A 16,554-nucleotide genomic window follows, 5' to 3' on the forward strand; every position below is an offset into this window, starting at 1 on the left:
GGCCCTGTTCTGCTTCTGTGTTTTTCCTTGTATTTCTTGTATCTTTGTATTTCCGGCATTCTCTCCCCACCATAAAAACAAAACAATCAGCTTTTATACTAATTTGGATTTTTAGTTTGTAACCTAGAAACAGAATAAATCAAATCCCTTTAAGCCAAATCTCCCTCTCAAGGACTAAGATGGGACTTATTAACCTTTTCACCCAGTAGAATAAAACCAAACAATTCTGAGTCCTTTCACTGCCCGAACCCTCAGAAGAGTTTTTGCTCTTACAAGTCCTCCCACCTACATTTATGAGCTGACAAACTCCCACCAGCTGACCAATAAGGGAGCTCAAAAATTGGCATCCAATCAACACCCCATGCCCATTCTTACCTCACTATTTTTGCCCTGGGGAGAGGAGAAAACTGCCTATCTGTTCAATCAAAAAAAGCATTGCAAGTGCAGCATTACGGTCCTGGACTGTGCAGACAGTTTTGGTAGGTAAATATGATATGCATTTAAATGAATAAATACAGGGAAGGAAACAACTACATACAGTGTTCTTTGGGTGGGAAAAATGTGAAATGCCTTCCTCCCAATACAATACAAAAGGCTTGGCAGAGAGACGGGCACTGAATCCAGGAGAAGCAACACCAGAAATACATTGGACACTGGATGGTTTGCATGGAATGGTGCAACTTATCTTGCTCACCAGGTGCCAACACAAAAGGCAAATCTGCATTATGAACTTTAGTAACCCTTCTAGTCATTTTTCTTTTCTGAAGCCTTGGGAATTATAAGAGTTTGGGCAGGAGGAGAGCTAGTGGTACTCACAGGGAGCCTCCAAAGCTTTGATGTATTACCATTTCTAGGATTTTATAGAGGGAAGCCAAGAGAGTTATGCTGATACAAAAGTAATATATGATTATATGTAGACATTCCTGGAATCTTCAAACCCATCTCTAATCTAATTTCTTTCATTATCAATTTTCTTGTTATTCATTTGTTAGATTTATATCCTACCTTTGGTTCAAGAGCTCATGGCAGCAAATCTGCTTTCTGGCCACATGCTCCTAAGAAATTGATCGGCTTCGTAATATACACCTTCCAATTGATGTGCATGGCTTTATGCATCTTTCAGAACCTGGGACTTTCAGGGGTGATCCATCCAGACACATACACCTGTGTAGCTATGGGGACACCATTGCATCTGATGTTCATCCATCTGTACTTCATCAGGCTCAAGCCTTCCTCTGAAATTTGTAACACTTTGTATTTTAAGGCTTTTGCTCTTGGATTTCAAGAATTTACCATGGAATCTGATGACATGGAATGGGCTTCCTGAAACCAGCAGAACATTTGTTTTGTTGCAATGCCTGGCAAAAATCCAATACTGCTGATTCATGTTGATTCAAGGAAGTAATAACAGATGTTTGGCTTAGATGTGACCTTTCTTTCCCTCTATTTCTAAAGCACTGTTTCAGAGGGACTTCACTTCTAGAAAGCCTACTGTGATCAAAATGTTGTTCACTGCTTCATGTTGTTCTATAATAAAATTAATTTTGTTCAGGTTCAGTTCACATGATTTTGCCAATGAGTTCTTCCATGTCACTCATCTGAAGGGGACATGAATTCTCCCTCCAGTGTTTTTTTCTTTGATATTGAAATACCTTGACAGGTTTCCTAGATGCATGAAGCTACTGCTGTGATGAAATGGAAAACATCGGAGAACACATCACAGGCACTTTGACCACTATCATGCTCTCATTCTCTTAAAAATCATATTGTCTCTCTGAGATTTAAGAAGCAAAGTGAAATATTTTCAAGCAGTTGGGAAGAGGTACAATTAGTTTTGAATTGCAAAGCTGGAGTAGAATTTAATTCTGCCCTCACTTCATTTCTCCAGTTTCTTTCTATTATTATTAGTCACAAAGCGATGGGTGGGGGAGTTTAGTGCAATAGGTTGTCCTTGACTTTTTATCATTCAGGGCAGATTTGTACAACAGTTGAAATGGAAAAATCAATCCAGGTGAAATGTATTAAGCCTCCCCCAACTTCACATACCCAAGTTCCTTCCTTCCTTCCCACAGTTACTTTTACATCTTTTCTCTTTTAAAAAAAAAAATTATATAATTAAAAGAGATAATTAAAGAGATATAAAGAGATTATATAATTAAAAGAGAATATAATAATATCACAGATAAGAAAGTAAGATCATATGAAGCATGTTGGTCCAGATCTGGAAATCCAGTATTTTGTTACTTAGAGATGTCACCAGATGTTCATTGCAGTGAGACTCAAAGGCAATTGCTTTTTTCTATAACTGTTCCCCACTAGTGACAGTATTCCATGAACAGGAATATTACCTCTTGAGCAGGGATATACAGCTTTTATTATGACTTGTACCTGTCATGATAAATGTATGTTCTTTGATACAGGTTCCTCCTGCATTATTTGTAGCTTGGTCTTCATATTCCAACTAAAAACAACACCAGTTCATTTTTAAAACACTGATCCTTCTTCCAAAACACCCCTACATGCCAGATCTGTTTATTCTTTTCTACCCACTGGAGACAGTTGCAAAAGATCAGGGAAGAAACCATATACATGGAATTTAGGAATGGGTGAATTTTTTTTAAGCACCAGATCTGAAAAGTTATCACAAAATTCAGAGATATGGGCAACCCCCAAAGGTAAAGACCAAAGATGGATTCTGCCTGCAAGTAGAAGATCAGGGAATGCTTATACCATAAGAACATTCCCACTATGGAATTTACAACTAGTAGTGATCCTTAGGGCTATAGCTAGTAGCTAACATGCTTTCTTGCTTTACCACCACACATCCATCTGAAAAGTCAAATTAGACTTGTTTGCTTAAAAATGTGGACTGAGTGAAATCTCGCCTACAACATCCATTGTAGATTGGAGTTTCCAGAATGTATTATTTTTTAATTTTTCAGATTTATCTCCTTTTTCTTCCAGACGTTCCTCCGTTTTTTCCCACAAGAAATGCGTGAGGTATGTTGAGCTGAGAGATTGTGACTGGTCCAAAATCTTGCAGTGAGCATCCTCTGCTGAAAATAGACTTAAAACTGGGCCTTTCCAACTCCTAATCTAACTCCTTAACCAGATATTATATAGCACCAGCTACATAAATAAGCAAGAATCAACTCTAATGTTCCTTCCCAATGTGGGCTATTAGGATGATAAAACAAGCCTTGTGAACTTTAGAAAAAGTGTTTTTTCCCCCATACTACCTTAATCCTTTTTTCCTCTGTTGGTGTTTCAGAACTGTAAGAAAGCTCTTTCATCCTGTGCCATTTCCTTACACACTGGGAGCCCAGCATGTGTTAGGAAAAGCATCCAAGGCAGGGTTGTTTTTGGTCAGCTGCTGCTGAAAGTAGACATAGCCTTTCTCCTAATTAGTCAGAGTTCAGAAGATATTCCAAAATTATTCAGGTGACCCTAGAGTATATCGATATAAAATGATATTTGCATAACTGTATCTTACAAAGAAGAAATAAACTTCCATACATTAAAAGGAAACTGAAAAACAAAAGTAACGAGAAGTGGGAGAATAAATCTTGGATAAAAGGAATTTATGGACTAATTATGGAACTTTTAAAGGATATCTTTGCTGCTTCAGCTTTCCCAAATGTGAAGTACATGCTCTGCATATGGATAGCCTAGCTTCAGTCCCTGATATCTCCAGTAAAACAAGGCTGAATCATTTTTGCAGGTGGAGATCACATTTTTCTTTTTAAAAATCAGCCTCCAAGAACCTCAGGAGCAAGGCAATGATCAGAGGGGCTGGATTGGGTTGGGGAGGTTTAAAGCAAAACTTTGAAACCTAAGAATAGGGGCTGCATGTAGCCTTGAGCTGTGAGTTGCTGACCTCTGGGTTTAAAGAAATCACTTTCTAATAACTTAGAAAGCAAGTGAAGGGAGAGAACTCTTCCCAAGGTTCTGGAATGCTGCTATGCTGCCCAAAATACAATATTAGGACTTTTGGTCCCTTAGTGCTACCCAACCCTGGCTGTAGCAGATTAATTCGTCTAAATGCAGAACTGTGATTTGCTGCTCAGCATGGAGAATTAACTTCATGAAGGTAGGAACTGAAGCGAAAGGTTTGCAAAGCGGTGGAAAAAGTCTGAGGACTGGAGAAAGCATGAACTCATTAGTCTGCATCTAAGAGGAAGACTGCTCTCCAATAGTGAGGGAGAGCAAATGGATCCAGGAGATGAGAGGAACATTAATCATGGGACTGGGATTATAAATTTGAACTTGATGTAGAAATTGGGGTTTTACGGAGCACTTCTGGGCCATGGTAGGCTACTTATGCAGAAAGACTCTGGCTAGATGGATAGTTAGATGTGAACTAAGGCAGCTTCCTAAGATGTTGATATTTAATGAAGAAGATATAGTCCTCTTACACAGACGCTTTAGAGAAATATTCTGTACAAAGCGATGTTAACACAAATCAGGTTTTTTTCAGCACAATTATAAACCATGTGCTGAATCGCTTTTAACAGAAGTGATTTCCACTCCATATGCTGAATGAATCACAAATCCCTTATTCAAAACTCTAGCTGAAAAATTCAGCTTGTGATAGACTAACATGTACACCCATTTTACTGCATTAATTGTGAAAAAAACACCCTACTATATACCACACATGGTCATGGAAAGTAACATAAAATGTATGCAAGTATTCCAGAGTTTAGGAGGAATGGAATTATCACATGCTATAAGTTTCTGGGAACTATGTCATTCCAGACTGGGAATTCCCTCTATTTAAAATGAAAATAAAAGCTGCCCATAAATTGTTAAACATTATCAAGAAGAGGAAGAAGCTTTCTGAAAAAGACAGGCACATTTATAGGGGGAGAATTTATAGGGAGATTCCATTACATGGTCTTCTGCCTGCAGATAAAAAGTAGGACAGTCTAGGAAGACCTCTCCCAAGAACATACTGCTATACAGTATAATAAGTTTCTGGAATAGTGAGCTTAGTAGTACATAAAGCAGAAGCAGAAGAAACAAAATGCCTCCTGTTATCAGTGTTTTTCAAACACTGGCTGGGGAATTCTGAGAGTTGAAGTCTACTCATCTTAAAGTTGCCAAGTTTGAAAAACACTGTGTAAAATCAGTACAACTATTGGTCCAGTGGCCCTCCCTTCTAAACCTAATGTGTTTCTCGTAAGAAACATTCACCCTCTATTCAGGAAATCATGGCCAAAGACTTTAAGCGGTTACAGTTTCCATTTTTCAAGCTTTTCCTACATCATCCCTATGGCAGATGGCAGGTGGTAGATCGGCTTCCAGATGTCACGCAAGCTAACCTGTCAAAATATCAACCTCTACACAATTTTTTAAAAGGGCAGCTGCCCTGTTCAGTTTTGCCGTATCCACACATTTACACTCCATATACTGAAGTCAAGAAAGGAGTTGAATATTTAATAATGTAATCAGGGCAACAGCCTCCACCAGGTTGACTTAAGGAGTTTCAAGGCACACCACATCTGACCTACTCTCTGACCTTGAACACACTGATGCAGCTTAGTCACCACTCCAACTTGGCATCTCTTTACTACCTGCTCAAAAAAAAAATGCTGTAATGCAACAGCTAGGCCAACATGAATCACACAGGTGGAGTAACACATTCTCTGGCTGAATTCTGACATGCTAAACCCTTGTTTACTTAACCACGGTTTATTGAATAACCAGAATTTGCTAGTTCCAAAACTGAGGTGTACAAAATGTTCCATCAGAGAACATTTCAATCTTGAAATGGGCTCTGCTAATCTTGGAAGGGGCCGCTCCTTTCAGAAGTGCTCCAGCCTGAACTATCCTGGATCAGAGAATTTCTGAAACACTTGCAGAACACTCATAAGGGTCAGACTGTTTTATGACCAAACATTTTGCACTTGGTCTTTGAGACTAATAGCCCTTGATAACCTGTCCTCTACCCATTTATTCAATTTTTCTTTAAGGCCATTCAATTCAGTGCCTGTTATCATTATGTCTTCTGATAATGAATTCCATGGGTTATTTATGTTTGATGAGCCCTCTTCATTCTTAAATCATGCTTAAAAATAAGCCCACTGTAGCTTGCTTCATATATGCCAAAAACAAAGAAACCATGTTGTGGCTTAACATGATATGTGAACCTTGCCTTTGCCAGCTGGCCTTATCTGTGACTAAGAAAGTTGGTTTATTGGTTAGCTTGTTTATTTATCACTTTTATATCCTGCTGTTATTTATTTATTTATTCAATTTGTATGGCCACCCATCTCACCTAAGTGATTCTGGGTGGCTCACAGCAATTAAAACAACAAGCCAATAAAAATCAATATGCAAACATATAAAACATCAATAATGACTTTAAGACAAGCAAAACATGGTCAGCAGCCAAAGTCCATCCTTGTACCAAGCTCAACAAAGAATCTTGGTAGTCGGTTAAACCAGGCCAGTCACAAAACAACTATATTGCTACTAGGACATCTCACAACAGCTGAGATTGGGGAATGAAGACAGGAACCATCACTAATGGCATCTAACATCCAAGGTAGATACTTTACGGTATTTTTCTACTTTATGGTAGACCAGGGCCTATGAGTGTGTGTACACAGGGTGTATGGACACAGGGTGTGTAGATATAGCATGTGTATACACAGGGTGTACCAAAAGTCAAGCCTCATAAGTCAATCACAGTATGTTTTATTGAATAATATCTTTACAAAGAAAATGTTATTGTATTGAGGAATGTTCAGAGATTGTGCATCCAATGAGCTAAGGAAGTGTTTAGAAGAAAATGGCAGCCAATTCAAACATTAAATGTAATTTATATAATAAACTGTATATGGGACTTCACATTTGGTATACCTTCCTCCTATGGACTGTATATTATCCTCATCATCTTTATGCCCACAGAATGCTTTTTTTTTTTACATATTTGGGGGCTTAGCACAAACCTGGTCACCTGATCTGCTTAGCCCTCTTTTACCATTGTGGGCAAGTCCATCCTGGACAACCTTTTCATTTGCAGCAAAGGAACATTATAGAAGCATCTGCTATGCACATTTATTCCATTTGATCTAGTAAACCACACTGTGGTTTCCACTTTATCAGAAGAAGACTGTTTTCTCATTACTTTCTATTCCCATCTGCTCCAAACAGAATGTTGCTTGGAAATGGCTCAGAGAGCATATGAACAATATATTTTAAAGCCCAAACCAAACGGCCACAGCATTTTGTGTAAAGTAAGGGGGAGACAGGTAAAAACGGTCTTTTTACAAAGCAGAGGTACCACCACCACCACCCCCCAAAAAAAGCTTGGTTCAGCCTCATTAGCTTGCAGTTGTATGCTTTTCGTTACTCTATTCACTCAGTCCAAGCTTTAGGCTTAGGTATTGAGTATCTTTCATGACCTACCACAAGTCATATCTTCCACACATCCAGCTGCTACAATCTTGAAAAGGCAAAAAAGGAACATAGACTAGGCTCTTGAACCATCTCCTATCCATGCAGGGATGGGATAGTGAAGTGCTCATATCATATGTTCTCCTGTACAGCTCTGGAGTAGTGATTTAGGCCAAACAATTATGTATTGCATTTGCTAAGGACAACCTTGCTGGATTAGGCTAAAGTCTACACTAACCCAGTATTTAATTTCTTACAGGGACCAAATATTGTCCCCGGGGTACTCCTAAGCAGGAGAAGGAGACATATTCCCCTCCCATCACTGCTCCTCTGCAGCTAGAATTTGGAGGCACACTGCTGCCCCAACACTTGATAACACTTGGTCTTTAAGATCAATAGCCCTTGATAACTGTCCTCCACTCATTTATTCAATTTTTCCTTAAAGCCATTCAATTCAGTGGCCGTTACCATTATCTCTTGTGATAAGGAATTCCATGGGTTATTTAGGTTTGATGTGAAGATTTTTTTGTTTTGTCTTGTTTGTTCCTGTTCTAAAACTCCTTCCAGCCGCTTCATTGGATGGCTCCTGACTGTTGCATTTAAGGGAGGGAGAAAAACTCCCTGTCCATTTTCTCTATGCTCTGCATGGATTTATAAACTTTTATTGTTCTCTTTTTTCCAAGCTAAAGCTAACATTCTATCCTTGTTTGGGTAGGGAAGCTGATCATTTTGGTTGCTTCTTCACTTTCTCCAGCTCTGTTATATCCTTTTGCAAAAGTGGTAACCAGAACTGTACCCAGCATTTCAAATGTGGGTGTACCATAGGTTTGTATAAAGGCATTGCAATTCAGCGTTTTTAAAAAATTTCAATCCCTCTCAGAATAATCCCAAGCACGAAATCTGCCTTTTTTCTAGCAGCTGCACACTGAATTGACATCGTCACTGATCTCTCCCTTATGGCCCCCAAATCTTTCCCTGGTTGGCTTCAGACTATTCAGACTCTATCCATGCATATGGGAAATTAGGGGAGGGGAGGTGCCCCCATGTGCATCACTGGCTACTAAGTTGAACTAAACTTGCCATTTGCTTGACTATTTACCGATTTCAAAGGGACCTTTCTGGAACTGTCACAATCCGATATTTTAGTGTCACCTATGAACTAATCCAGCTCAATGCTTATCCCTAAATCAAGACCATTTATAAACAAGTTAATAAGTACAGGTCCCAACACAGATCCTTGAGTACTTCTTACTTCCCTCTGTTAAGAAAATGGCCCATTTATTCCTGCTCATTGCTTTCCGTTTTTTAACCATTTGGCAATCCATAAAAGAGCAGGTCCTCTTAACCCATGACATCTGAACTGCAAAGGTCATCACTAGATAGCACAAAGAATACTTTTCTGCCACATAGTGGTTGTCTGGATTTTTGCAGCTCAAATATACTAGCCCCGACAGCCACAGCTGTTATTGTAAAAGGACCAGAGGAGCAGTCCCCTTTATTTGGTTCCAAGATAAACTATTCTAAGGAATCATCATTTAAGATGTCTAGAAGTTAGAAAATAAATGAAGAAGCTTACCTTGCCTGTAGACTTAACTCCTTTCCAAATGCAGAAATAGCAGATGATCCAGGCCAGAAGAAGGCAGAGTGCCAGTTCCCAGCGCACTGTGCCCAAATGTTCTATGCCATCAGAAATGTTTAACACTCTTCTCCTGTGAATGAAAATTGCCCTCACTCAATTCTTTTGATTTCATTTGTAGCTCTGGAAAAAGCAGTCCCCTACCTTGCCACTTTCTGCACAATGTATTTCTACATGGTGTTTTCCAAACAGCCTTCACCTGGCTGGCCCCTTCCAGATGTGTTGGACACACATCTGATAGGTAACTACTTGGGGAAAATCACATTCCCCAGGATTCTTTCCAGACTTTCAGAGCTCAACCATTACTCACAAATCCTCTAAGACATGACTGGCTAGGGAATTCTGGGAGTTGAAGACTACACATTTTAAAGTTCCCACGGTTGAGAAACATGGCTTTCAGGGAAAAGTAAAGTCCCTGACTTTAAGGGAAAGGAATCAAGGGCTCAGGCTATTTTCCATCAGATTAACTTTTTTTTTTTTGGTGATGGCAGATTCCTTCTTTCTGTAAAGATTTCCCCCAAATAATGAAAACAGAATGCCACCACAGCTGCATCTTAATCTATTTGTCATCTATATAAGTTCTGAACTACTGAAAAACAGACCCTCTTTCTGCAGCCCAGCTCTGGAAACATTAAAAAATAAGCTGCAGAGGAATCGGGATTTCACAGAATGTTGTGAAAACAACTGTTAGGGTCAATCTCCACATTTATGTACTATAAAATAAGTACAGAGTCTTGATTGGCTAAAAACTACAGCATATGTTGGGGAGGATTTAATTCTTCTCTCCTCAGCCATCCCAAACAGGACACATATGCATATACAGACTGTAGTTAGAAATAATACAGGTAGTCCTCACTTAACAACCACAATTAGGATGGGAATTTAGGTCGCTAAGTGATGCAGTCATTAAGTTAATCATCATGTGACCCAACCCAATTTTATGAGCTTTTTTGTGGTGGTCATTAAGCAAATCATGTAGTCATTAAGTGAATCATGCAGTTCTCCATTGATTTTGGTTGCTGGAAGCCGGCTGGGAAGGTTGCAAATGATGATCACGTGACCCTAGGACACCTCAACTGTCATAAATGTGAGCTGGTTGCCAAGTGCCCGGATCACAATCATGTGATCATGGGGGCACTGCAACGGTCGTAATTTTGGGCACTAGTTGTAAATCACTTTTTTAGTTCTGTCATAACCTCAAACGGTCACTAAACAAATAGTTGTTAAGCAAGGACTACCTGTTCAGGCCTGAGGAAGCCAGACTGCAACCACCCTGTGCACACTGCTTTGTGATCTGGATTAGCCCCTGCCCTGCCCCCAGATCGTAAGCAATTGATTAAAATAGTGCTCCAGTGTTCCATCTTGAGACACTGACAGGCCCTGCCCCTGCCCTGTTAGGTGCCATCCTCAGAGATAGCCAACCTAATGTTTGACGTCTCTTGACTCCCTACAGTATATGCAAAAGGGAGTAGTGGTCATCTTATCTTTATTTTCAGGTGGCAAAATGCCCTGCCTAATTAACACAGTCTGGCAGATCCTGCACCTGAAGGTGGGGCAGTAATTATTCCCTGAGATTCATTTGTCTCTTTAAAAATAAGCTGATGTTCTGAGGGGTTTATAGCCATTGTTACAACATTACTGCATAAAGTTACAGGTATGATGTTCCAGGAAGGCACCTTTGCTTGATTTTGGTTTCATCTGGAAAGAAATTAGTGAAGGGACTTTTGGCATTTTGTAATATTTGTGATGGTTGAACATATGCAGGCTAAGCATAAAGGGAAACACTGAGCTTAAACACTGAGCTCAACATCTCCAGAAGGGCAGCCACTCCTTGAAGATGCCTTACTCATCTCTCTCTCTCTCTCTCTCTTCCTAGAGAGTCTCACGTTGTCATCTTCTTTTTATATGGTCAGATCCATTCAGAACTTTTCTTATAACAATTCAATACTGAGAAGCAATGAATAACCATTTAGTTCTCATAGTAATATACCACCTTTGAGTTCTCTTACAAAGGATGTGCTAGGCCAAACCTCGTCAGCAAGTTAAACCTTCTGTCTGTTTCACAAGCTTAAGAATTGCCTACTGAGTATGGTAGGCCTATTCATTTTACTGCTGCCTACTTTATGGCAACCTTTCATTGATGCCTCAGATAACAGAGATGCCTACCACGCCAGTGACAAGCAACAGGAAGAATCAACACTAGTGCATCCAGTGGAAAAAGGGCATGCATTGCTGATGGTAACTATTGGAAAAAGAGAAACTCCTTGGAAGAAAGAGCTAAGATTTTCACTTACTCCCAAAATTCAATGACAGGAGAGGTGGCATTTTCCACAGTCACATTTAGAGAGGAATTCTTCTGGAATTCCACACAATTCTCTGTAAAGCAAACCACACAGACTTTTAATGCATCCAATAAAATATACTGTGGAGTATAACCAATTATCTTTAGCAAAGAGAAGCAATAGAATTGCAAGTTCTATTAAGCAGGAACATTTTTTATATGAAGGGCCTTATGCCAATGGAAGATAGGACCAGAACCAAAAGAGGGGAGGGCTTTTTCTTCTCATACTTCCCTTTTCCCCACCAGTGGACAGATGAGGAAAATGACATTGTTGAAAGCAGTCACTTGCAGAGAGCCTTTCAATTAAGTCAAATATTGTATCAAATCCATTTTTTTAAGGCCACAGATTTGTTCTTCGTGCTGTAAACGATACACAAAAATTGAGGCCATTTCAGTCATGGCTGTATTTCCACCTAAGAACACAGTTCTCCTCATCTGTTGAAAAAATGGGTTGTGTTTAATAAGGCTTTTTAAAACCAACACCTGAAAGTTTTTTGTCCTCAGTTTTCAGAAACATATTCCCCGCTTCCAACACATCTTTCAGAAAGAAATGGGTTTTGTTTTTGTTTTTCACCAAACGAAGTTGGCAAGAGAGAGAAACCAGTCATGGCTAAACTTCTCATGGCTGTTTTAATTTGGATTCTTGCATGGAGCAGGTAGGGGATGAGATTTAGGCCCCTTCAAACTCTATTCTTCTATGAAAATCAGATGCTAGCTATTCTGTGCAGTGTCTGTTGCAAACAGATTTCTTTCATATCTCTCCTGAACACTTATTTTTATAATGGGGGTTATGCAAAGAGGCGAGGTAGGAGATTAAGGAAATAAATAATGAGTGAGTCTGGAAGCATGAAAGGCAGATGCAACAGAGCATGTGGTAATATTAATGACAACTGATTAAAAAAATATATTCTCTTCAGAGAAAGACTAGCTAGAGGCCTTGTAGAAGGACATGGAACAGGCTGCCACATTACCTGTATTCCATTCATGATCACAGCTGCCCCACGGGAGGTCTATGGTGAATGAACTGAAGAGGTAAAACAAGGCCCAAGCCAGGACAATAATGTAATAGAAATTAAGGAGTACCACAATCACTTGAGAAGCATACCCAATCCCTACAGAAAGAAAAAAAAACAGGAACAAAAAATACATATTAAAAACAAATTAACATGAGCCCTTCTTAAATAAAGATCTGCAAAGCGTAGCAAGATCCCATCTTAAGCTCTAGCAGGCTTAACATTTGGAAGGAAAGAATGGTCAAAATGGCCATACCAAGATAATCTTTGATTATCTTATTCCTTCGTATGTTAACAAAGTTCAGAAAAGGACAGATTTGGAACCAATATTCACTCAGTGGTCTGGGAAAGGTCACTTGTTCCATCTTGCATATAGAACTTGCTTATACATTGTTTCTGCAGCCAGTTCTTGTCGTGCTTTAGAAGTAACTGCAGTCATTTCCATTTCTTTGTGTGCCGTAGGTGGCAAAGACAAGACCCGGCAATCTGAACTAAAATTGCCAGACCTTTTCTTGTAAGCATTTTAAATTATCTCTACCACATTTCACTCCATTCTGTATGTTCAGCACTTTCCCCCCCCCCCCCTTAGATTAAGGTATTTGGGGTTTTTTTAATCAAATAGTAAGGGTAGCAATTCCTGGGAGAATGAGCAGTACCCAATTCTGGCTAGAAGCAGAGTGGCAACTATGCTCCTAGACTTTTAGGATCCAAATGATATTCTAGAATGGGGTTGGGAGTATTAGTCCTTTTTTTTTTTTCTGCTGAAGTAGCATATCTTGATGTTATAAAAGAAATAAATATTTGTTCCAAGAGCCTGTTCATGTGTTTGCTTTATGCCTCAGGTACATTTTCCTCCTGAGAAAATACAGAATATTCCCATGGAGTCTGTCACAATTATTATTTTTAAGACACTCTCAAAAGTTCTAATTTGCTTTATACCACCATTTTTTATCAGTGTCCTGCAGTAGAGTAGATAGGACAACAGACCCCTATCTGGACAAGCAAATAAACTGTTCTAATATCAGACACAAATTTGATGTTAGAAACTTCCCAGAATATGCTCACAGAGTTCACGTATTGTGCTTAACTCTGGTTTATTTAATAAGCCCCATTTGGCTAAGGTCACCCTGTATGATAGAACATAAACCCTGACTTACAAACTACAATGGGTTTGCACCACATGCTTAGCCAAACAAACATTCAGGTAGTCATGATTATGCCAAAATGATGTCATAATGCAGGCTTCACCCATTACATACAAGAGGGATGGATTTTACTTTACAACATTGATCACTTGTCCCACTTACCCGCTTTGTGCCTATGGTACCATGTAACAATTACAGGTTTGTTTTCTCTGCTTCCCCCCACCCCCCAAAAAGACATACTGATTATTTTCTGGAATGGGAAGGACTGACACAAGACTTTAAAAACATAGGTGTGGAATGAGATAATTCAATTCAATTCAATTCAATTCAATTCAATTAACTTGTATGCTGCCTGACTCTTAACGACTCTGGGTGGCTCACAAAAATCAAAGAAATTACAATATAATCAATAAATCATAAAAGATAAAGATAAAAGATGGCAAGCATGAAGAAGCAAGGGATCTCACTCTCCCTCACCAAAGGCCTGAGTGAAGAGCCAGGTCTTCACGGCTCTTCTAAACAACAGCAGAGTGGGGGCCATCTGGATCTTGGGGGGGAACCTCATTCCAGAGGGCAGGCAGAGAAGGTGCGCTTCTGGGGTCCTGAGAGATGACATTGTTTAATTGAAGGAAGCTGGAGTGCGCCAACCCTGCAGGATCAAATTGGCCAGGCAGATGTTATGGGAAACAGGCAGTCCCTCAAGTAACCAGGCCCTATGCTATATAGGGCTTTATAGGTAACAACCAGCAATTTGAGTTGCACCTGGAAGTAAACCGGTAACCAGTGCAGTTTGTGAAGCAGAGGTGTTACATGGGCACGCCAAGGCATGCCCATTACTGCTTGCTCCACCGCATTCTGGACCAGTAGAAGCTTCTGGATGGTTGTCAAGGTAAGCCCCAAGCACAGCACTTTGCAGTAGTCAAGCCACAGGGTGACTAGGTAAGTTAAGTGGTGTTTAGGTGTCAATTTAAATTGCAAGTGGCAAAAAGGGCTAAGAGGAGCTAACACGTTACCCAGTTTGATTTCTAAAAAGAATTATACAACATCAAAGGAATGACTCAAAGGTCACTTCCCAGCTGCTTTGATCCAAGTTCTTATTAGGGAGAGAGCCATGAATAATACTTAAACATTAAAAAAACCTTCAGATGCTGACACATGCTTAGCATCTTCATCAGTTTAGACCTGACTGGACATCTTTTCAGATGGAAGGTTTCTTCGCTACCAATCAAAAGGGATTGCACCATAATTCCATATTATCTTTGGCAAGATTAATGGGGGAAGAGATGGGGGGTGGTTATAAAAAAAGCAATGGAATCCTTGTAAAATTGAACAGGGTGGTGGTGGAATGAAGAATTTTCCCAGTTTGGTAAGATAGTTCTTTCATATAAAATTAGATTCAGTCAACCAGCTTGGTCCATAAAATTTGACATACCTTCAAAAAGAGGGCATAGCCTCCTCCAGGAAGTGACCCCTCCCTGACTGGTATACTGTCCCAGGGCCGTCTCCAGGAAAAACACTGGAATTCCACAGGTGAAAAGGAAGATGAGGTAGGGAATGAAGAAGGCACCTACAGGTTCAGAAGCAGAGAGATGTGTTACATGGCCAGAACTTAAAGCAGTGTTTCTCAACCTTGGCAACTTTAAGATGAGTGGACTTCAGTTCCCAGAATTCCCCAGCCAGCATGGCTGGCTGGGGAATTCTGGAAGTTGAAGTCCATTCATCTTAAAGTAGCTAAGGTTGAGAAACACTGCTTCAAAGAGAACATTCTATAAGTTACAATGCTGCCATAATGCAATCAGCCTTACTGAAGTCCCACTGAGCTCTGTATGGCTTCCTTCCATCTAATTAGATATTGGATAGCAACCTTTTGGGGGGGGGGGGGAGTTTTATGACAGTAATAAGTTCCATATAATAGTGGTAGAAGTTTCCTGAAAGATGATGACTTGTGCAGTAATCTAAAACCATTTTGTCAAATTACATTGCTGCTGCTAATAGCAATATCTGACACCTTGATAGCCCTCTGGTGTGTTCAAAACATTTTGCAAATTTAGTACTGCTTAGAGCGGCCCCCAGAGGTAAACTCAAAGGCAGAATTTAGGATATTTTCACTAGATTTTATTCCTGCTACAAAGGGAAACTGTAGTCGAAATTGTAGTGGGTCCGTCTCCAAAGCACTGAGTGTAGCACACCTCACTTTCACAAATGGGATGACTAAGCCAACCCCATAAGCAAAACGAAATCCCTCTTTATGAAGTGGCTGGACGCTGTAGTCTTAGCACAGCATTTTGCATCTTGGCTAGCAACAGTGAGAGAAACTTCAAGGAATCTCTGAAGTACATGATTTTACTTTTAGTGTTCTTACACCACAACTTTCTTGTAAAAACCACTGTGATATGGGAAATAAATGAAACTAAAGATAACGTCATCATCATCAGGTCTGGTGGCCATCCTTTGGAACATCATTCCCCCAGAGATTAGATTGGCCCTGACTCTGTCAGCCTTTCACAAGGCCTTAAAAACATGGTTGATACCAGGTGTGGAGATCTGGATGTGTGGCAGACCCCATACAACGGCTGTGTTGATTTGTTGTTGGTTTTGTTTTTCACCTCAGCCATGCATTACATGTGTGCTGTTGTCTTCATTGGTTTATGTTGCTGATGCTGTTTTAATTATTGTTAGGTGTGTGAGGAATACAAGTTTTCAGATGAATGGGAATGCATAAATTCTGTTGTAAATTCCTTATGTTGCAATTGAATTTATGCATTCCCATTCACCTGAAAACTTGTATTCCTCACAGGTGCCCAGTCATGAATTTGAGATGGGTGGCCATATCAGTTGAGATAATAAAACAAAATAAATACATGATAAACACATTATGACCAAAACTGAAAGATTTAAAACAAAGGCTGGGTTCAAGCATCATTGTACTAAGTTGTGGACTGGCACTCAATAGCATTCCCAGGAAGTGAGAACGGAAACTCCAAATTAACCTTTAAAAAGAATGTCTGAAAGCTT

General features: G+C 39.7%; 1 protein-coding gene across 1 annotated transcript in view; it reads right to left on the bottom strand.

Annotated features, from left to right (window-relative positions):
* Positions 1-16,554, bottom strand: part of LOC103065483 (sodium- and chloride-dependent GABA transporter 2) — a 65,017-nt gene that overhangs the window by 30,188 nt on the left and 18,275 nt on the right. The window contains exons 3-6 of the mRNA XM_007429501.3: positions 14,972-15,106; positions 12,353-12,493; positions 11,335-11,416; positions 8,981-9,113 (exon numbers count right to left, since the gene is read on the bottom strand). Of these exons, the coding sequence (XP_007429563.1) occupies positions 8,981-9,113; positions 11,335-11,416; positions 12,353-12,493; positions 14,972-15,106 (491 nt within the window). The remainder of the gene's footprint in view (positions 1-8,980; positions 9,114-11,334; positions 11,417-12,352; positions 12,494-14,971; positions 15,107-16,554) is intronic.

Source organism: Python bivittatus, unplaced genomic scaffold, assembly GCF_059951505.1.
Source record: "Python bivittatus isolate LINGU-HERP-01145 unplaced genomic scaffold, Pbiv_v1 ctg000330_np1212, whole genome shotgun sequence".
Classification (NCBI taxonomy): domain Eukaryota; kingdom Metazoa; phylum Chordata; class Lepidosauria; order Squamata; family Pythonidae; genus Python; species Python bivittatus.